The following is a 23414-nucleotide window of genomic DNA, read 5'->3' as shown; positions in this document are numbered from 1 at the left end:
AGTGAGTATGCTGATTAATTCCCCTCTACTAGATTATAATAGTGTACTATTCACACTAATTGCAGGTGGATGGTTGCCTGAGGGTACTAGTCAGACAAGAAGTAACAGGGAGAATACAGCTATACCTCTCTTATCTTACTGTAGAAGACTCATTCAGATTCTTTGAGATAAGAAGCTCATATCAACAGGTAAGTTGAAAACTAGTCTGCCTAGAAGTTGAGCTGGTTTAACTTCAACTGTTCTCTCAAACTGGGCTAGTTTAGACAATGCAGATGGCTGCACAAGAAATCTTAGCTCAGTTTAGGCTGAACTAACATTTGAAAATTGCTTTATTTTCTCTTTTTTTAAAAAAAATTCTTTGAGTGTGTAAAAAAACTGAATGCAAAAGCAACATCTACACTGAGATACCAAAGCTGCCCAGTGAGTTGTTTACACACAATCAGCATGAGTTGCCCTTGCCAAAGTACCTCATACGCAGAGCAGTCTGGATTCATCAAGTCAGGCTTACAGTGAAGCCCTTCTAGAAACCAATCCTCTCTTCTGGGCTAGCTTTTGCCTGGAACTCACAGGGGAAAAAAGAAATTGTATAAATGGCTTAATGCTTCAAACAGGGAGCTGTGGGACTGTTTCTCTAAGTCCAGCTGTATTTCCAGCACAATGCAGGACCAGGAAAGGCTGGAATGAAACCTGGATCTGTCAATTTAGCCCAACTTCCAGGCTGGGACTGATGAAAAAATATGCCTGCAGTAAGCATAGGCTCTGCATTTATACATATTCCAGAAGTGCTCACAAACTGACTTGTGAGGAAATCAGATTCATCAGTTATTTTGGTGCTAGTCTGCATGCAAATGAGCCTCCCAAACAGGCAGACACCAAATTCAGATGTGCTTCTCAGACAAAGAAAATAAGCAGTCACAAAGCAATTTGCAAGGCTTATCTAAACCTGTTTAATCATGCTAGTAATAAGTTTGTTTTGAACGAAGTTTTACTCTTAGGAAAAAATGAGAAGGAAAAAAATGCATCTCCTACCCCCCAGCAGCCCCACAGGGACACATGCACCTTCTCACAGGGGATGGCAGCCGCTACATTTAGCTTAGCTTTCAGCTGAACTGAAGCTTTCCACATAAACATCCAGGACAGGGGCAGTGGTTAATAAACCATAAGCTGCTCCAGAATCCACAGTAAGTCTTTGTAGATTTTGTTAAAAGGCATACTGAGTAAAAACAGTGGAGCACGGAAATGTAAATGTTTTTCATGAGTCTAGATTCATACTATCAAAATATCCTAAATCAAGTTTATGAAATCTGAAAGGGAGTTTTGAGCTCTCGCAGCCCGAGCTGTATCTGCTTATCCACTCTCTGAAGAGCGGCTGACATGACGTCTCAGATGGATGGAAAACATTCCATAAGCAACTGCAGAGGGTGTGGTGGCACGGCAGCTTGCAGAGTAGCACAGAAAACACATTGATTCCTCCTGCCTACTGTGTCTCCTGTTAGATCCAGTGCACCAGAAATGGCTGCTGTGACTTGGCAGCAGTGAGGGTGAGTTTGAAATTAGGAGGAAATGGGCAGAATACCCAGAATATCCCAAAGAGTGGGTTTGGGTTTTTTTTTTTTTTCAAGAGATGCTTACTGGCCATGGCTAACATTGCTAGACCACAAACAGTGGGGTTTAGCACAGTGCTTTCTCCTAGCTGCACTTGCCAGTGAGTCATGCTACACACATGAACCTGATCTGTATTTCAGGGTGAAGACAGTCCACTATCCTGTTCATTTTAAAAACATAGCATGCAGAAGTATGTCTATGGCTATTTTAAACATTTCTAACACATCCTGTTGCTGTAGTAGCAGAATAACAAGAACATAGTATTTAAAGTCTTGGAGGAAAAAATGTCAAGGCCTCTGTAAAATCTCCTGTTTTCTTTTTTTCTTTTTTTAATCTACTCACTGAGTGATTTTCTTTTCTCTTGTCTATTTTGAGACTACAACAACAAGGTATAATTCAAACTGGTGTCTTCAGACATGGAAGCCAGAGGAATGTATCAGTGACTCTTCTCACAGCTTGTGCATTGATAAGGTGTAGAATCACGTACACAAAGTACAGGTTTATGTCTGACATACTGCATTCATTAACAAACATGCAAAGCTAACAAGCAGTATGTTCCCAGTCTACTATAAATTACACAGACAACTCAAAGCAGCACTAAAAAAAGCAGTATTTATGGTCACTTGCTCTATAAAGGAAAATAGTTTCCTGGAATTCGCAAGTGGGGAGATGCAATCCAAGCCCACAAATGCTGATCCTGGACCTTCTGAACATATGTTCAGAGTAAAGTAATGCCTGCAAAGCACCAGAGACAAGGATAGAGAAAAGCTTCTATAATTTCTTATTGCTTCTGCAAGAATCAGGCTAAAAAGGTTTCAGAATGCTACTTTTCTGAACAAAGGTTTGGAAGAGGGAAACTGTAAGGCCTTTCCCTTTCTGAGACTATGGACCTTATATGCTGTTACTGCTGAAAAAAAATACACCAAGATCCTTCAGAGGATGCTGGAGGAACAGTGGCCTTTCCACAGGACAGTTGTACCCAACACAACAGTGCTGGCCTTGCTGGCCTTTGGAGAAAATGTAGTGGCTGCAAGATGCCACTTCAGTGACCCCAAATTGGCAACCAAGCTGTCTGAGAGCTCAGCACAGACCTGTGGGGCTGTAAATTGTGTGGGTGCACACAAGGCAGGAACAGAGTCAAGAAAGCACAGCATTAGCTTAAAACAACAGTTCCTGCAGCCACCCCCACTCCAATCCCATGCCCAGCTGAGTGACAGGTATAGAAATAGCTATCCTTCATTGACCTGCTTCACAAGCATGTGCTCCAAAGTTATCAGTTAGCTCATATATGAAGCACAGACAAGGCAACCTTTGTAAAAGTTCCTTTTAAAAACTTGAGATACCGATACAGATACATTATTCAAAAACAGCTATTAACAGCTGATACTTTGAAAAGAAGCTTCCCAAAAATCTGGTTTTTGTCCTGTGATAAGCCACATGACAAGGCACATCATTCTGTAAGGGAGGTGGGGAAAGTGTTTAGCAGTGTGGGAAAGAGAGGGTCACAACTACAGAATTTATTTGTTTGTTTTCCTGCTTGAACAACAGGGCTGCAGAATGACACAGAACCAGCTATAAACGTAACTGAGAGTTGTTCTTCTGTGCAGAGTGTTAATACAAAAATAAAAAAAATTCTTAGCCAATGCATGAACAGGCTAGGATACAGGTCATGTAAGAGACTTGGGAATAAGCTTCTCTGAGGCTTGGCAAGAGTGGTTAGCATTAGGTGCAAGAAAATTTTGGTCATCCGAAGTATTTTATGAGATCTACCACTAAGTTCTCTCCAGTTGTGACAACTTAAGACATATCCAGAGAGGAAGTGAACTTCAGCCCAACAGACAGGCATCACCTTCTTATTCCATGCTACTTGGCTGTCCTCCTACTATTCATCCAACATTTTCCAAGCACCTCCCTCCATCCCGCTGCTGAGTGTCTCTCAGCAAGGCAATACCTTCAAGAATCAGTAAGAGCCTATCCTTACCAGTATGGAGTGTGAAAGCTAATGCTGCTGCATGAATTAAATTAACAGTATGCTTAGAGAGGTTTTGGCCAGGACTTTAATGAGGATGGCAAGTATTCTGCTGGATAACGTATGGCGTGCTGTTACAGAGAGATTCTGTGATGCTGCAGCTGCTGAAGACTTCTTACTTGCGAGTGTGCACTTTGCCTATAACTTAGTTGATGTAGGAACCCAGGCTTGGATATTTCCTGCTTTCTCAGCTATTTTAAGAGAGGGGTGGTAATCACATGTGGTTTTCTTACAAGTTCTCTTTCAATACTTGCCTCCTTGAGGACCAGTCCTGTTTTCATTGGAATGAATGAGCTTTTTGTCACTGACCTCAGTTTAACCCCTGACAATTTACTATGGACCTCACAGCTACTGTAGCTTGGCACCTTGTGATCTAAAATTTATTTTTAAAAAATATTTATCCACATTTTTCTGAGCCCACTTCTGAAATAGAAAAGTTCCATAATCATCTTATGATACAAAGAACTAAGATATGGAAGGAGAATGGGCTGGAGATCCAAGGTGTGCTAGGTGTCTACAAAGCTGACTGCAAGTATCTACAAGGCAACTGATTTCCTCAGTAAAGCAGGGTATGCTGAGCTAGCCATGCCACATACACTGTGATGTGCTCGGCACATAGAGCTAGCCATGCTTCCCTAGGCAGGAACTGTTTCCTCAGCCTTCTTCCTCAATGAGGCCCAATTCAGTCTTTGATAATCTAACCTGTTTGAGAAGGAAATGGCCACTCACTTCCACACAACAGCCTAAAGGTTGCAGGTCTTGCCAAACTGTACAAACTCCAGAGCTGAAGTCTTTAGCTGCCTGGTTTGGATCAGCAATTTAAACCTCATTGAGTATGCCAAAGATAATGTTGCTGGGGTACTCCCTCCTGGTTTTCCTGCTGTGTTAATGCATGCATGGGACTGCTGGTTGAAGACACAGAAGTGACTCCACAACTGAGGGGCTCAGGCACACATCTAGGTGCCACAGCTCACAGCAGCAGGGCAGTCCGTAGGGCTGGCAGGTGTCCTCTCAGCCTGACAGCTTCCAGGAATACTGAATCAATACCCTGCTGCCGTGGAGCTGGGGATCTCAAGACAGTATAAGGAACTCCTTTGGGCAGCAAGGGTCTTCAAAGCCAGTTGTCTGATAATTTGTAATTGGACATATTGATTCCTTTCACCATGTTTACCAACACCTAATGATGTGTGTCCAGTGGTCTCCGATTGCAGAAATCCAACCATCTGCTGTAGATGAGTGAAGGACCTGGTGCCTTCCCTTTGAAACAGAGCTGGAATGTGGCCATAGCTTACAACTGTACCCACAAATGCAAAAACACACCTGTGTTCAGTTACCTAAATGACATCTACAGTTTTTGTTGTACATAATATACCTGAAGTCACATAAGAAGTCTGCATTGGCAGAAAACTGATACATCATCTGAGCACCTCCCTGAAGCTCTATCCAATGGGAGAGATTTCCTCTCAGCAGGAACAGGATGGGAGGTTTGAGCAGCAATTCAATTAACTTTGAAACAATAAGTTTTTGAAACATTTGGCCTGTAGCTGATTGAGCTTGTTGCCACAGTGGTAGGTGCCATGTCATATCTCAATTCTGTGTGGAAATCACTGATCATTAAACAAGTCCTTAACTCACATTTTTACAAGTTATTTAGAGAAAAGGTCTACCTACCATAAACAATTATTTGGAGGGCACATTGACTTTCATCCTGTTTGGTTGGATAATAACTTCATTAATGTTGATCTTTCTTAATACAACCACAGGTTTCTGTAGTGCGGCGACACAACACTGTAGTTACCTTTGATGACAGTGGTAAGGGCCACAGCTCCCATTGTTTGCAAAATCCCTCAAATTAGAAGTGCTACTAGGAGAACCAATGTATCTGAGTTCTAAAAAATATTTTTTTTTCCTGACAAATACAGGAAGCTGGAGTCAGCTGGTAAGAGGGATGGGAGAGGAGGGCATACAAATAAATACTATTTCAATAAGATCATTAAAGCAAGTAAAAGTTCAGGTAATTTCCTCTAATTCTGCTGTCAGTAACTGATCTGGATTATGTTTTGTTTCAAAATAGTGCTGCTGGGGAGAGATAAGCACAGTGAGAGAGCAGTAAAACAGTTTTTGAGCACAGATACCTCCAGAATGAATGCCTGCTGTCCCTTTAAATCTTACAAGCTTTAATGCTCCAACTGCTGGAGGGATATTCTCTAACACAGAGTTTGAGGCAGATTCCTAATTGAAACTGATCCGGTTTGCAGGCAGGAAAAGTACATGTTTATATTTAAGTATCTTCTCCTTGGGCAGTTAAAATGTGTTTTCAAGAATCAAGCTACAATAGAAGCCATTAATATCCTCCAACATTTTCCAACCACGCACAATTGCCCCAAATAATTCCTATTCAGATTCAAGGAAAAATGATGGTAAAACTTCTGATACTATGATGAGGTCAGTTGTTGTCAAGTGCTAGCATTTTAATGACAACCATAACAGTAGCTCATCAGCACTATTAGATCAAGCAGCTTTAGCTAGTGTGGAGAATATTGGTAACCAGCTACTTTCTTGAAAGAAATTCTTATCTTAAATGTGAGTTAGGAATGGAGACTTACCAGCTCTAAGAACCTCCTCACCACCTGTCTTTGTTTTAAGTTAGTTTCACCATCCAGGTTGGCTGTTTCTATGTGGCACAGCCCATCAGGATCACTTGAGGAGAGCAGCAATATGTCAGCAGGTATAATTTCATTACAGCGAAGCTGCACAAAGTCTCCAACTTTCACTTCTTTCCAGTATCTGCTTATATATTTCTTCTCAGTTCTGAAAAAAAAAACATACAAGCCTTTTAATGAAAAAAATTGCACAGATTGAGATGCTTCTGATAAATCTGGTTTGATTTGTAACAGGAATACCTGTTACAGGAGTGCCTTTGGAAGATCAGGAACTCTCAAGTTGTCCTGGGAGAAGTCAATGCAGAGTGCCAAGAGGCCATTTCCCAGTGACTCAGAAATAGATCTGAGTTACCAAGACCCTCTTTTAAGATCCAGAGGAAAACATGTTGATGTCAGACTTGACTAAGCAGGGTAAACAGGAGCTTCACACATTCTCCTTTTTCTCCCTGTATGCTCTGAGTCACCCATATCACCCCAAGAAGGAGAGGTGTGCCCATACTGTGTGAAAAGGAGTCACTTTTAGGAGACATGAGAACAGGTCTGGGCCCAGGACACCTGCTTGGAATGGCTCCTGAATGGTCTCCCTTCATGTGCCACCCGCTGATGCACCCTCACTTAGCTTCCCCTTGCTCCCTTTTTCCCAACAGGGAGAAACTCTGTATACTGCTGCACTTCATAGCTGGACAGAGATCCCTAAATGAGAGGAATTTCATCACTAAATCTAGAACTAAAAGGACATACTGTGTGGTAAAATGCAATCCTAACTACTCTACTGGGAAAGGAGACTCTAATTTATTTTGAGTATTTCTACTCTATTTCCATTCTAGCCAGAGTGCTGTCTGTTACATAGATGATTCCTGTTTAGTTACCCTGAACCTTTCATTTTGGAGTACAAGCACTAAATCTCTTTCGTTTTAAAGGCCATGCTATTTTGCTACTTTTTTAGTTTTTAACTTTTCCTTGAGAGCAAGAGGAAAAAGGAACTGGTGACTGCTTAATTCATTTTAGCTAAAATATCAGGTTTTAGTTTTACAGTAGGCACAGACTCATGTACTTTTGTGGCATTTGCGGAAAGTGATTTATTCTGTTGTGATTTTGAAAGAAATCAATTTCAAAACAGCTCCAATATTGACTTGTTAAAATACATCCTGAAAATGGGAAGCTAATAAAATGACACTTTTCTAAGCCATTAGAAGACTTTCTGCTGTGTGAAGACCAAGATAATTGTCAATGCTGGCACTGTCACCAGAGACTCTCCTGGGACAGCACTTTAACTGGCAGAATTGGATAATGATGAGGGGTGGGGAGAGGTGGCAGCAGCTGTTTTATCTTGTTTAAAGTATATTATTTTAAAAAACGTCACTTTCAGCAGTAATGTGAATAGATTTGTAACAAAGTGAAACAGGGAAATCCTGACAATGTTGTTACTTTGGAGCTACTGGTAGTTATGCCTTCACTAGTGTTAGAGGAATTAGTAACTAAATTGGCATTTATTCATATATTTAGCCAAAATCCTAAACAATAAAGGATCAGGTATCAGATCAGGTTATATCCCCCAGAATTTCTTCCCTTTAACATCCAGTTCATAAGGGGAAGAATGAAAATTATAATTGTGATTTCTATTTTGATGAAACCTGAAAAGGATTAGTATGTACCAAGTGTAAAACATGATAATCTCTAACAAAGGCAAGTAATACAACTACTAGGTGCTGAAATTACACATTTTCTTCCTAATCAGGATGAAACTAAACATTTAACTTTCTCTGCTAATGAGTATGAATTGCTTTGAAACCCAGTGTGCCATAATACAGTACAAATACCGCACTGCAGATCTGAAGGGTTTGTTAGCTCTGCAATCTGTAACTCCAAATCCCTTTAAATGTGTCTGTTGTTCTTCATCCTTTTTAATTTAACTGTGAAACTGGTTGATGTACAAATGCATGTACAAGGAGCAGCAGCACAAAAGCACAATCAGGATAAAAACAGCAAGTAGTCCCATACTATGCTATAAGCACTACTATTTTTTATTTAATTTCTATTGTTTGAAATAGCATTGCTATTTTAGCATTTCCTCATCCCTCACATGCTTAACAACTGCCACAACTATATACACGGTGGCAGGAAGGGTGGGTATTAAGCAACACAAGGCCAAATGGCTCTGCTGGAATAAATGAAGTTGTTCAGCCTGGAAAACAGAAGGCTGCAGGGTGAGAGACTACCTTATTGTGGTCTTTCAATATACGAAGGGGACTTGTGAAAAAGACAATTATTACCAGTGCCGATAGCCACAGGACAAGGGGAAATGGTTTTAAACTGAAAAAGGAGAGGTTTAGATGAGGGAGAAATAAGGGAAAAATTTCTTATGGTGAGGCTGCTGTGACACTAGAACAGGTTGTCCAGTGAAGCTGTGGATGCCCCATCCCTCCAAGTGTTCAAAATGGGGCTTTGAGCAAACTGATATATTGAAGAGTGTCCCTGTTCCTGGCAGGAGTATTGGACTAAGCGATCTTTAAAGGTCTTTACCAAGCCAAACCATTCTATGATTCAATAAATCTATGAGCGTAAGACCTCTCAGATATGCACCAGGGCCCAGGGCACAGCCCCCTTCATTAGGGACACGGGAACAATTTGGCCCCATATTCCACTTGATCAGCTCTTTGCTAACAAGGGTCAATAGTGGATGGAAAATTACTGTCTTCATGGAAAATTACTTCCTAATCCTCTTTACACTGGGTTGCTCTGTGTCCTCTAGCAGAGCTCTGAACTGAGACTTGTCTCACTGCAGCCAGTGAGCGGTCACTGCGAGCCTTCTCTGTAGAGTATGGCATGATACTGTCTTCACATGAGGAGGTTCAGAAACTATCTGGACCATGACTACATCAGGCCCTATGAAGCTTTCCTCTAACATTCTCAGCCTAGTCCTCTGAACATGCAGGTTAGCTCACCTTGAGACAGCCATAATATTCTGCAGCCAGTACAAACACACCAAGAGACCCCATTGATAAGGTTAAGCTTTTTCCATTGATTCTGCAGAGACAGGACTTTGTTGTCCAAGTTTTATATTACCTACTAAATGTTTATTCTTGCTGTTATATTGTGCCAGTAAGATTATATAATATAGAGTTAGAAAAGCAAGACTTTCTACAGGAGAAGGAGCCCAAGAGGATGGCAGTCCTCTGCAGTCTCAGTACAGGGCTTCTGTGGTGGTGCATTCCCTACCCCCCGAGGTCTGCTCTACCTCCTCAAGCCTGTCCTACAATTTCAATAATTCTCATTAGGCTTTGGCTTTTGCATAATGAGTTGGGCAGTGAAATGTCCCTTAACCATACCAGGAACCTCTGCACAGCTAAGGTGGAGTGGCACTGTTCATATCAGGGAACATTCTATCTGACCAAGGAGGGCAATGAGAAATAATCAGTCACCGCTAATACCCTTGGAACATTACCCACCTGAATCATAACTCCAGTGAAACTGGGCTTTTGAATAATTTCAGTAATTATCAACTTGGGTTACAGTCAGGATGGAAATGGACTAATGAAAAAAACGCCAGTCATCTTGTGACCTTATAGACAGTGGTCTTGGTCCTATGTGAGGCCCTTTGAGTTCTGCCAGACCACAGCAGACTGTACCAGCATGTCCCTCAGACTGGGATGCCACTCAGAGCTTGCAAACTACCAAGACTCAGAGGACTGTCACCAAAAGCTGATGAATTGGCCTGGGCTGACACCCCCAGTCCTTGACACTCAAGCCTCTCCCATTGAGAAATGCCAAGACATTCAATGTGAGTAATTCACTGACACTGCAGTGAAACAAAGTGGAACTTTTAACAAGTACCTCTGTGCCTACATATAAATATACACACACACGTGCACACACCTTTGTGTCTGTGTGAGTGTATGTATGAATTGATTTAAACACCCTACAGATAACTGAGTTACTATTTTGATTAAGGTTAGTCCTATTTAATCACTCTGTAAACATTAAATTAGTCAATTACTGAGTGCTGCTAAATCCTTCAGGCATAAACCACTTCCCAGGTCTGATGCTAAGACTGGACTCAGCCACACCCAGGCTGCATCTGAAGTTTAGAAAGCAAGGGAGTCCATTCTAAATCTTGTAACCCAACAGCAGGATTTCCCCATTAAATCCTTTAGATATCCCATGGATGAAGACTGAGATGAAGTTTGGATTGAGTTGCACTTAGGGTCCTCAGAAGTTTAGAAAGAAAGGGGCCCACTCCATAACTCATGACTCAATGGGGAAATCTCCCTTACCCCATGTACTCTTACCCTAGTCCTTGTGTAAAATATGCAAAATTCATTATAATTCTACTTTCCCTGTATGCTTCCTCTCTGTAATAATAGAGTGAGCCTTGCCATCAAACTCTTCTAAGTCATGCTTTCACAAACATATATTAAAACCTGCTTTTGGTGACTGTTACTCTTGAAGTGGCCTAAACCACTCATTTGTGACAGCTGCAGGCACTGTTTGCAGGGACTTGTTAACAAAAGCTTTTGGCAAGTTTACTTTATCAAACCTCCTGGAATATTTTGTGGAAAGGCTCAGAGAATTCTGGCAGGAACACAGGAATGGGAGGCAGCATCTCAGTGAGTCCAGTCCCCTACAATGGTCACAAGAAACTGTGCCATAGAGATCTAGGCCAGAAGCTGACACCCCACATCTCTAGCTCTACATGCCCTCATTTATCATGAGCCTGAAGATACATTTTATTACCGACAATATACTTAAGGCTGATGCTACAAGAGATGAATGCTGCAAACCATGATGAACCACAGGTGGAGGTCAGAGATACTAAATCTTTCAAGCTTGGAAAGTTACATAAAAGTCCTACAAATCAATATGCTGCCTTGAACTAATGCCATTCTGGAGAAGGAATAGATATTGTCGTTATTCTCTAGTTAAATCACAATGATGATCTATTAATTTCAGACACACTATGCCCAGCTACTATAATGTGTCCTGTTGAACTCAAATATCAAAAATGTGCATCCTCCTGCACACAACCTAATCTTTATCAATACACTTGCACACAAAGAATGTATCTGTCAGCTGTGGTTTAAACCCACAGTCACATCAATCTTCATGCTTGTCTCTGCCACAATTGGAATTAGAACTTTCCAGTGCTTTCACATTTCTGAGCATGTTGTTACAGGTAAACATTGACAGAAATCTAAAGATTAATAGCTCAAGAGCCAGCTGATACAGCTGCATTGACATCAACACTTTTGTTAGCTAACAACAAATGTGGCCCTGACAGGAGTCAAATTGTAATGATAAAGTGCCATTATCCTAGCATATCTGCTCTTGAATATACACACAAAAAGTCTGAAACATCCTTTCAAGTGTATGAACACAGAGAAAAATACTTTCTTTGCTAAAAAAAATTTGAATTAGTCTACCATTTGTCTATTGCATATATTTGGCCAATGCTCTGTTTTGAACCAGAACAGCCTGCAGGTAAATTTGAGTACCAAATTTGAGACTTTGGTTAGCAGCAGAACTGCTACTTTGTTCAGCAAAAACTGAACAAACCAAAACTATTGATTATTTTTTAAAAAAATGACATTCTAATTTAGAAACGCAGAAACTCATAAATGACATTGTCTTTTCAAATTACTTATGCTTTTTTTTTTTTTCTGGTCTCCTTTGCAATATGAGCTGATAAAGATCATGCTCATAATTTTGCTTTCTGGACATGCAGACTGTCCAGAAGACAGACTATCAAGTGGTGATTTGGTATCTACAAAAGGCTAAAGATTTTCAAACTGTCTCAATTCAGAAATCACAAAAATAACTGTTTACTTCTTTTGAATGTATTTTAGCTTTTTTGGCACAATAAGGAATTTTTAAAAATTATTTAAGATAACATATATATATATATGTATATAATAATAAGATAAAATGTGTCTTGCTTTTTCTCTAGAATTTCTTTTTTAAATTTGGGAAAATAATCATAATCGATACTTGGCAAAGAAATATGAAGGCCATGCAGCTGTAATCTGTTCCACTTGTGTAAGGTCTGCATGGTAGAAATTTTATACATTAAATTGAGAGGATGGGGACTACTAGGTAATAATTTCTTACTTCATGTACTTCTCCACTGACAGAAATTATAGTCAGTGAGTGAGAATGGCTGATGCAGATTTGCTCCATCAGATCCAGTGGCTGGGGCACCCATGCTTCTAAGTAGTGCTGCCCTAGCTTAGTCCCAGCACAGGCTCCTAGATTCACCTCAGCACGGCTTGTAAAACACGTGTACCGGAAGTTTGGAAGATGTTCTCTTGTACTTTTTGGGGTGTTCAACCTGTTTGACCTGGCATATAGAGCATACCCCTTCCTGCATGCATTCCAGCTGCAACCCAGAGGTTTTCAAGCCTCTCAAAACATCCAGATAAAATGTCATTTCCCAGTCCAAGCCCATCCGCTGACCTGCTTTTGAAGTAACAATCCTCTTTACTTCAAAAGAAATCTGACTCCTTTGCCTTCCCTGCCAGCTGAGGTTGGCCAGTAGGATTTTAAAGAAACAGCAAGAAATTAAGTCTGTGGAAGAGGAAAAGCCCTCCACAAAAGACAGTCAAAGAGCTGTTGTGCATGTACAAAGCATACTTTGTACCTGTTCTTGATGTCAGCCAGGTCCTTCCTTTTCATCTCAGGAGGCAGAAATAGATTGGGGTAGCACAAAGGAATGATTCAGGTACATCTCTGCTCCCAGTGATTTAAAATATCTTCCAATCAATTGCCTACAAGTGCTGTGACAAATCTTCTGGTTAGGTGCGAGCTAACTAAAAAACTTGGGAGCTAATTAGCAGGGCCCAGACAGAGCAGCATCTTCTGAATGAGAACCTCAAACTAATGCAAACACAGAAGTGTCACATCAGGCCAGACTATCTTTAGGGAGGTTCCAGCATCTAGCTTTTTGTCCATAGGTCCTTTATGCTCATATGGTTTTCCCAAATCATCAGTTCTTTCTCTTGCTTGGTCTGGAGCCTTTACCTTCAGTCCCTAGACCTGCTGGCGTGGAAAGGGTTCCCACTAAGGGAGCCTATAGCACTCTATGAACACTTCAGTGGCAAGCAGAGATGTTGCAAAATTCACCACAACTGAAAATTAAGAGCTGGTGGACAGCACTGAAATGTGTGAACAAAACTGCTGTGTTATAACCAGTACTGATTATGATTTGAAAACTATGGGTGTAGCAGATCTCAGAGTTTAAAAACAAGTGCTATCTGTGAGACCAAGGCATACACTGCACAAAGTCTGAACATGTCAAGTATCTATGGAAACATATTGAGAACCATTTGGGTACAATTACAATGTTATGGCAAAACGAAGGAAAAACATGTAGCATAAGTTAATGCCAAAGGAGATTACATAATGCCCAGAATATGTCTCCATTCCGGCACAAATGATAACATCTGTTTCTATGAAAATAAATCACTAAGAGACTCTGAATCTGATACTAATCAGACAAAACAGATTAGTAGAGTGTGTTTTTGAGAAACACTGAAGAGAATGAAATCTCTCCATAACTGAAGTTTCTAAATAGACTCCATAATGTTCACGTTATTTTAGGGGCATTATTTTCATGCACTTCAAATATCCTTTTTTTCTTTTGGATGAGCATGTGCAAATATATGTTAGAGTTGCCAGAAGCAAATCTGCATGTATAGTGGTGATGAGGTATAAAGGTGCCTTTTATCAAATTCATACTTTCTGGAAACTGCTAATTTTTTTGCTACTAGTGAAACTTTCTATGAAAAGCTGCCCAGGGAACCTCAATGATTCAGGCTTATAACATGGAAGTAGTAATTTAATTTCTCTTGGCAGTGTTATCTCCATTATACTTCATATTGAAAGAAATCTCACTATTGTTAACTATAATGAAACATTTACTACCCGGAATAAATGATTTTTCGGCCAAGAAACTTGTTGTGATATGAAACATAAAAGCAGAACATGTAATGAGACTTTACACAAACTGAAGAAAGCAAAGATGTCTTCTAGAACTTGATTTTAAAACAAGACTGTTCCAGAGAGGCATTTAGGATTAGGGTTTCTCTAAGTGGCATGATTCTCAGCCTCAAGCATTTTTGCTGCCAAAAATGCTAAAAAAGTCCTATCACTCTTCCAGTAAACACATATATTGGGAGAGAAGAATATCAGTTGCTTTACATATAGCAGGAAAGACAGCTCATGTTTAGTATTGAGGCTTTCTAAATGGAATCACACAAGGAGGTGTGGAAGAACAGAAGAGGAAGAACAACCTGGATGTGATCTGGCTCACAGCCAGGCAAGATTCTCATCCTGATTTTCAGAGCTAGCACAGATATTAACACTGAATATTTCCATTAAAGTGCTGCTCCAAACCACTGTAAAAAGATTCAGCAGAGCTTGGTGTTCTGAAAACATAGAAGAAGAAATAATGCCCTGCTGAAGGGAACTCACTGAAACAGTAGAAACCCAATGACACAAACTTCCTGAATCTGTACCTGCTGCCTAAACAATTAAAGAAAGAGCAGGAACTCTTCCTAGGGAGAACTTAGGTGCCAAATTTTGATAAGACTTGAGCTCCGTGAAGGAGCTTTCCAGGGTCCTTGTTCTCTAAACGAATAATTAATGGCTTGAGAAGACTTAGGAATACTGTCTGAGTGCTTAAAATTCAGGTGCAAGATAGATGAACAAATCTGGTGGACTACACCCTCCTTTTGGTGCATCCCCACTACATTTAAGGCAGTGCAATCAGATGAGCATTCCAAAGGAGCTCTTCATATCTTAAAGGTACATTTTAAAAGATAAATTAAGCATGGCTCTGCCCAGTTACTGAGGAAAATGCCATTCTTTAAAAGTTTCAGACACTTCAGTGGAAATTTTATTCCTTTTCATTCCTCTTGGTCTGCACATCTGCCTCATTTGATCTCAGGACAGCTTGACCCAGGACATAAAAAAAGCTTTAATATATTAATTAAGTATACACAAAAAGCCATTTACAAAGACCTTCTAAAGACAAGTACTTCTTAAGAAGTGCAGCTGGTTTTATTTGAAAAAAATTATTCCAGTTCTTTTAAATAAACATGTAAAAACTGAATTAATTTTTATCAGGAAAGGTATTCACTGCTAATTACGTTCATACTCCTGATGGAGTTGTTCAGTGATACTCAGCTTGGGAGACTATTTTCCTGTATGTAACTGTACCATACATCTCCTTTAAAACTCTGAAGGCCACATTTTACCTAATCACTGCAGTAAAGCACTCTAGAAGCTAATACAGTTTGGCTATTTAATGTTAACCAGAACATTAATAATTCATCATTTTCACATTTAACAGTCAAAGCCAACATCTCAGACCAAATGTAAGCATTCAACTTCTCCAGGTCCTCCTAAAACTATGAAGTTGTACATTTTCCATCCAGTTCTATTCTTGTCTGGGCAACATCCATCCATGACATCCATCTTATTTGGATGTTCTCATCAGTGTTCATCTGGACAATCTAAAGTACAGGTTGAGGGTAGTAAAAACACTAAGTACCAGCTGAGATCTCAGTGGGTTCCAGAGTGCAATGCTTACATTCAGAACAACTGAGATTCTATTGTTGCCTCAGAGTTTCCTCTGGCAGCAGTTCCAGGAATTAGCTTTAGCACATACACCAGACTTTGCTATTACAGTGCCACACAAAATTAAACTGCTTAAAGAACTGGTATTGATTTTAAAAAAAGAGGGGAAGGGAAGGGAAGGGAAGGGAAGGGAAGGGAAGGGAAGGGAAGGGAAGGGAAGGGAAGGGAAGGGAAGGGAAGGGAAGGGAAGGGAAGGGAAGGGAAGGGAAGGGAAGGGAAGGGAAGGGAAGGGAAGGGAAGGGAAGGGAAGGGAAGGGAAGGGAAGGGAAGGGAAGGGAAGGGAAGGGAAGGGAAGGGAAGGGAAGGGAAGGGAAGGGACATCTGTTTCTGATGTTTCTGAGAAGAGACATCTCTATCATGGTGACTGAACCAAATACGAAAGAGCAGCAGGTTCCTGCAGTGCTCTCACCAGTGCTTGCACTGGTAGCCAGAGAGCTGCTTGACATTTTACATTTAGCTCTATGAAGTCACTGTGTGAGAAGAAAGACACTGAGGTTCTGGAGTGTCTCCAGATAAGTGTAGTGGAGCTGGTGAGGGCTCTAGAGCACAGGTAGCATGAGAGGAGGCTGAGAGAGCTGAGGTTGTTGCGTCTCAAGAAAACAAGGCTCAGAGGGAATTAATTGCTCTCTACAACCCCCTGAAAGGAGGCTGCAGCCAGGTGGGGGTTGTCCTCTTCTCCCAGGCAGCCAGAGACAGGACAAGAGGAAATGGCCTCAAGCTGTGCCAGGGAAGTCTTAGGTTGGCTGTTCAATAAGATTGGTTCAGTGAAAGGGTGGTTAGGCATTGGAACAGGCTGCTCGGGGAAGCATGGAGTCACCATCCCTGGAGGTATTTAAGACACGCAGATGTGGCACTTGGGGACATGGTTTAGTGATGGACTTGGCAGCGCTACACTTGGACTCAACAATCTTGTTCAATTTTGGACAAAGTTGGACTTAATGATTCTATGACACATCCCTGATCTGATGCACGAACACTGTGACCCCCTGATCTGAAGCAGAAATAGTTCTAGCATCAGTATATTTGCAAGAAGGAAGGAGTAAGAGGCACTACAACTCAGAAGAATCCTAATTTGTCATGTAGCTGGTAGAGAATAAGCCTTAACTTGTACTTCAGGCTGATCTGAGAAGCACAGTTGAAGTTTTAAATGTAGTGACTTATCTTAGGCTGTATCTGGCCAATTTTTCTGTGTTCAGCTGCTCTCATAGGTTATACAGCCTGTCTTTACATTTCTGGATCACTGCTTGCCCCAACAAGACAAGAATACAAATGCAAGGAAAAGCAAACAGCCTCGGGCTCTATCTTAGTACTAAGGCATGTTTAAATTAGCATGTTGTTCTCAAAACAAAATTTAAGAATATGAAAATCTCTAAAATTCTGGTATAAAATAATAATGATGTATTTCCCAAAAATGGTTTCTTAATGATGACCATTAAAGTCCCATCTTAACTGGATCCTGGGAGCACTTCCCAACAGTCCTATCTGAGTACACAGACTGGGTTGGATCCTACATTAGATTGAAATCTGAGTCTCGATTTGCTATGCTCTAAGTCCTAATGCAATTTGAATGCAGCCTTATATAAGGCAATCTTACAGAAATTCACAGAATATAAAAATGTTCCTCACTTCCATCAAAGAACCAAACTCCATGCAAATCATATGCAGTGATATGAATCTTTGAAGGTTTGAGTCAAAACAAGTATGCCTAGAGATGCAAATTTTATATTCAAAATTCTTGGTGAAAGTAAATAATAGAGATATTGAAAAAGTGAGAACCAGGAAATGTAAAATCCTACTATTTAAAGGAAATGTAGGTTGCCTTTAGTAACATTTGAGTAGTTCAGATTGAAAACTAGACTGATACTGCAGGTATCTACGTTAAAAAAAAAATCAGGATAAAAATTCATTTAAAGCTTTTTTGAATGTCAACTTGACTGTTTTCACACTACCTGCTGTTTCCTCTGAATTAAGAATGAGGGTCGTCATCTCATTAATATTCCAAACATAGCCAGTCAATGAGTACAGTTGAATATGAAACACTAAGCTAGAATAATACTTTTCACAAAAATGTTTTCACAGAGAGAAATGTAGTCCTTTCCTGTCCCACTGATTTACAATCAAAATGACTATGAATTATGTAGCTCATAATTCCAATGGCATTATGAGATACAGTCAGCTCACACAGACAGTACATCTCAACCTGTTAACATAGTTCTTCAGAGACCTTGTAATTACAGAGTTCTGCAGGGAAGCACGTCAAATTTCCACTTGTCCACAACTACTGAACTATCATAAATAAAAAAGCTAATTTATAAAGAACAATACACCATCAGTACAAATTTTGATAGCCTGTTCCCATCACTCTACCAGACAATACATTTTCAAAATGAAGTGTACGTTGCCATAATAATTCCCACAGCAATTATCCACACTTCTAAAAAATCATTGTCAGCTATAACCCAGATATTTTCAAGAGCTTGTTAGCTGACAGATTTGTACATATTTAAACAAAAAGCTTGTAAATATACTCTTCTTCACTATTGCCCTATTACAAAGAAATAGTGTCATCTGTGAGCCCTGTTTCACAGGAACTCTTTTTTAATTAATTTTGAAGAATTTAAAATCTAAGCAGGCCAACTATTAGGAATGGATACTGTCCTTTGTTTCTTTTTACATGAAAGGTTACTTCATCAAGCTCAGTCTTTCTTGGAAATGGCTGAATTAATTTGTTGGCAAATATTGTTCTCACATTTAGAAAAACATTTAAAAAAACAATTTCCATGCATGATTTTCACTTATTGTTCACTGAACTCCAAAACCAGGCTACAAATCTTGGCTCAAATTCAGAAACATATCTAAACAGATGTCTAAACTCAGGCAGAAAAGCACTCTTTCTGGCCAAACTCCATAATGACAACTTCTCTGTAGTTCACATTCATACCTTCCTTGCGGGAACAATGATAAAACACTGAAATTCAATATCCTAGGAAAAATAAAATAAAATTCAAGGTATTTTTTGTATCCAGAAGAATAAAGTGACTAGTTTTTGAAATATCCAGAAAGTGAGCTTAGAGCAAGCAATTTCAAAGAGAATATTTATTCAAAGGGTTTGAATCATGGAAGGGGAACAAGCAGCCTAAAAGAGGTGCTAAAAGAGCTCCAGAGATCTGAAGCACCTCAGCAAGTAGCAGCCACCCTGTTCATAGACAGAAAAAACCAGTATTAAGCAGCCTGGCAGACACAAACCAAAACGTTTGTGTCACAACCTCTAATCAGAAGCTAGTTTAAAGGTGAGAGTTTTAAAACTGAACTTTGATCTGATCTCACAATAGGGTATTCCAAATTAAAGCAGTCTAGTCCCGCAGATGAAAGTTGTGGATCTAATGAAAGCAATTTTTACCCAGAACCCTTCCCCACAAGTCTGAAAGAAACTCAAAAGAAATGAAAATATTTGAATCTCAGCTTTTTAGGGCTGGCACATGACCATTTTCAACTCTGTTACGCAAAGCTGTAACTGAGGGTTATTTTTCACTCCTAACCCCATCCAAAAAAACCCCACACCTTAAATGTGTACCTTTCTTTCTCTCCCTTAAAAAAACTCTTATCAAGACATTCACTTCCAGTCTTTTCTCCATCCTTTTTCCACAATTGTTTTGCTACACTTTCCTTCTTTATCTGCAGCAATTAATGGCTTTGAACACTCTGGCTCCTCATTGCTACATCCAGTTGAGTGCTAAATCCTCTCCAAAACACCTTCTTCCTCCTTATCTAGGGATTGCTATATCTCTGTAGACAGCGATCTTTCTTGCTAGTACCTCCTGATTGATTATGTATCTTTTTTTAGGACTCCTCTAGTGGATAAAACATTTTTCCAGACATTAAGTGGATTGCACTTAGCTTCATAGCTGTGAGGTTAACTAAGGAGAAGCCTTTGTAAAGAAGACACCCCAGCTTGTAAAATTCCTAAAACTGAAAGTCATGGTTACAATCCCCTTGTGATGTGGATCTTACTCATCAGAGGAAAGTAATTTTTCATCTGTAGGCCAAATTCAGACCAAGCTGCTTTGTAAACGCACAGCACAAATTCTGTAAATGCTTTCCCGACTACCCTCCCTCGACACAATCCATTTCTTTTGTAAACATATGTCAAGAGTTAATTCTGCCACCAGGACAGAAATCCAGTCTAGACATGTTCCAAAATACATCAGGTCACTCTGTCAGCATGCTACTGGCCTGTGTGCTGCCTACAGCTTGGTCTGTCTACGGAGACAAAAGCCATACACCACTGGCACTTTCAGAAACCCGACTTACATATAAGCTATGACATCAGAGCAAGAGTGTGGTATGAGAAAGATGTATAAATTCTTCAGGGTTAAGCTATCTAAATTTTTTTTATGTAATCAAAACAAGCATTTTTCCTAGACATTTTTAGACTTAATAGTAATTTATTTAGCATAAAAAGAAGTAGAATGTTTTACAAAGCATTCAAAAGAATCTTTAGTCATTTTTTGTTTAAGATGAGTTAAAAAAATTGCTGTTGGCTCAAAAGCTTCTTTGAGAACTCTACATACAAAGTATCATTTTCCTTCATCTTTTCAAACAAGACACAGCAGAAATAGTGACATGATCTTAATCTGGGTGGAAAGTGCTGTGGGCATATCCAAATACCTCCTGTGACTACAGAGAATGCCTTTGAAAAATCCATCCTAAAAACAAAAGCAAACCACTGAGTTCTGAAAAGGTTAAAGGGCTTGTTGCATACATATTAATTTCTAACATACAGTTTTTGTTAGAACATATTAATGACAGGAATATTTAGATTCTGGACACTATCAAATGGACCACTAGAGAAGGAGGCATTCTCTAGCAAACAGGTTTTACAGCCTGTGCTACTGCCCATAAGCTGCTCCACTGCAGCTGGCAACCCACTGCAGACCAGACCATTGTTTGTAATACAGTTAGACTGAAGCAGCACCAAATGAGAGACTTGCAAGAAGCTCCATTTGATACTTTGGGAAAGGTTCCTGTGGAATCAAACTAGCAGTTAAAATGCAGCTACTTTACAATTCAGACTAAAAGAGGGCTTCTAATCCTTCTAATCCTTAGCCCTTGACTAGGAAGAATGAAGAATTCTCTCCTTTCTTACCATCTTTGCATCAATAAGCAGATCCCTCCCAGGATAGATCGATATCTTTCTAGAAGAACTCTGATTTGACACATATGTCAGACACCGATGAAGAGACAGACACTGGAAGAGTCTGCTAGAAGGGAACAGAGAAATGAGAAGTGTATGAGAATTGAGAAGAGGTACGTGAGATACACACAGAAGAGAAAAGTATGAGATATATATGGAGGAAAGTGTAAAGAAGGTTAAAAGCAGAGAAAGGGAACTACTGGCCACTTGAAAACATAGAGGAAGGAACATTAGGGAAATAATTTAACTCAAGCAAGATCACAGAAGTTTCGGTTTAGGAAAGATTCAGTCCAGTTTGAAAGTGGGGAGAAACTAAGGCTAGTTAGTAATAAAAGATTATCTCTGTGACTTTACTTTTGCTGGGAACTTCTGAGCTTTATTGCTTAACCTGCAAAACAGGGCAATACTGTGCAGCTCTGTCTTCTGGATCTGCTGTGAGTTTTTGAGACCCTAGCAGTTTGTGGGCCACAATGGTCTTTGGAGATGTAGACTGTGAATTAAATTTACATGCTGAATATATAGTGAGGGCTGGACTTTTGGAGTGACTTTCATCCAAGCCAACAGGAGACATTAAAGATAATCTCAATGGACTATTCCCATTCAGTTTCATACAGATGGCATATTAGTTTTCAGAGAGAGGCTAAAGCAAAACGTACTTTACTAAATGTGCAAAGATCCACCTCGGAGCAGAGAGACTTGTTTAGTTACTCCAAGAAAAACAAAAAGTAAAAGAGATTTCCCTATTTGTGTCTTTTACAGCCAGCCTTAGTTCACTTGGTAAAGCATCTTTAGTTCTGTACATTTAATGATATATAAAAGTAAAGGAAACAAGAATAATTGTATGCCCAATACATACAATAAATCCTATTAGACTTAGTTATCAATCACACTTTACTTCCACATCACTTCAATTGGGAAACATTACAGAAAATTTATAGATACATTTTTCCTGCTTTGATTTAGAATGAATTTGAATGTATTTTTAATCAATCTGGAAACTGAGGCTGATGAGACTAAAAAGTCTTGCCAAAGGAAAGAGGTAAAATTATATAACCCACAGACTGGGATTTTAAAATAATATTCTTTATCAGCAGACACTTTCTTATTAGAGTGAATTTTATGTAAAGAAATCCAGCAATCAAAACCAAGATGAGGCTGTATCATTCTAGCTGGGCAGCCCAGATACAGCAGTCTCTGGGTTTCCTTCAATCCTAACAGAGACACAAGTAAATCATGGCAGCATGTGGGAAAGCAGGAATTCAGCAGGATCCCATTTTTCTGTGAAAATATTTTGTCTTTTCACATACACATATTGATATCTGTCTTTCAGTTAGAAAACCTCAAGTTATTTAACCTGGCAGTGGAGTGAATGTTCTTTACTCACCTTAACCTCAGATTTCAGTGCTGAGCTCAGCAGAGCTCCATCAGCTGACCCAGACAGTTACCCAGTATTTAGCTGGACTCAGGCACCTGGCACTCAGGCTGGACTCAGTAATTCACCAGCAAAACATTACAAGACATTTCAGGCCACACAAGCCCAGACTGGACTGCAAAACCTATTTGTATCATGATAATTTATTTGAGCTGGCATGCGCTTCAACTGCTTAAAAATGAAAGGTTTTAAATATGGGTGTGGGACTCTGGCAGTCTTATGTTTATCACAGACTATGAATCTGTCCAGTAAAGCTCTAAAACTGAGAGAGCCTTAGCCAAACTCCAGCATCTACCAGCTACAGAAGTGTCAAAGTAGTGACAGGCTGTGCTTAGAACTGACTGCTTAGCCTAAACCAAAATAAATTATGTTTGGCACAAGGCTAAAACCATCATCTGAAATACAGAGAAAATGAACAAAGATGACACCTTGTTTTCTAAAACCAACAAACATATTAAATAGTAGAAAACAATCAAAGTTGCCAGATCACAAAACACTGGAACAAAGTATTTTAAAACCATGTGATCTCACTTTAAACAAATCTGCATAAATAGGTTTGTATATTGTCCTCAGGTGGCAGATTTCCCTATCCAAAAAAACCTAGGACATTTTAATGATCTTGCTGTCATTTTGCTTTTAATGGAAACTTATCTTAAAGGCTCCCTGATAGACAGAATGTCTGTATCTCAACAGAGGATGGAATACCATCTCTAAGCATCACTAGATTTATTATTCCTAGTCTAACAAAACCTATTGCATATAGCTCAGAAAGTACAAAAAGATGTTCCTCTGAGGTTAATCAATTATTTTGACCAAATCTAAGAAATTAGTCAAAGTTCAGTATTAATGTCTACAATC

General features: G+C 39.6%; 1 protein-coding gene across 1 annotated transcript in view; it reads right to left on the bottom strand.

Moving 5' to 3' along the window:
- Positions 1-23414, bottom strand: part of ATP10A (ATPase phospholipid transporting 10A (putative)) — a 109001-nt gene that overhangs the window by 60578 nt on the left and 25009 nt on the right. The window contains exon 2 of the mRNA XM_059466680.1: positions 6241-6445. Within this exon, the coding sequence (XP_059322663.1) occupies positions 6241-6445 (205 nt within the window). The remainder of the gene's footprint in view (positions 1-6240; positions 6446-23414) is intronic.

This window comes from Ammospiza nelsoni, chromosome 2 (assembly GCF_027579445.1).
Source record: "Ammospiza nelsoni isolate bAmmNel1 chromosome 2, bAmmNel1.pri, whole genome shotgun sequence".
Classification (NCBI taxonomy): Eukaryota; Metazoa; Chordata; class Aves; order Passeriformes; family Passerellidae; genus Ammospiza; species Ammospiza nelsoni.
The sequence above is the reverse complement of the archived record's forward strand: the minus strand, read 5'-3'. Positions and strand labels throughout refer to the sequence as shown.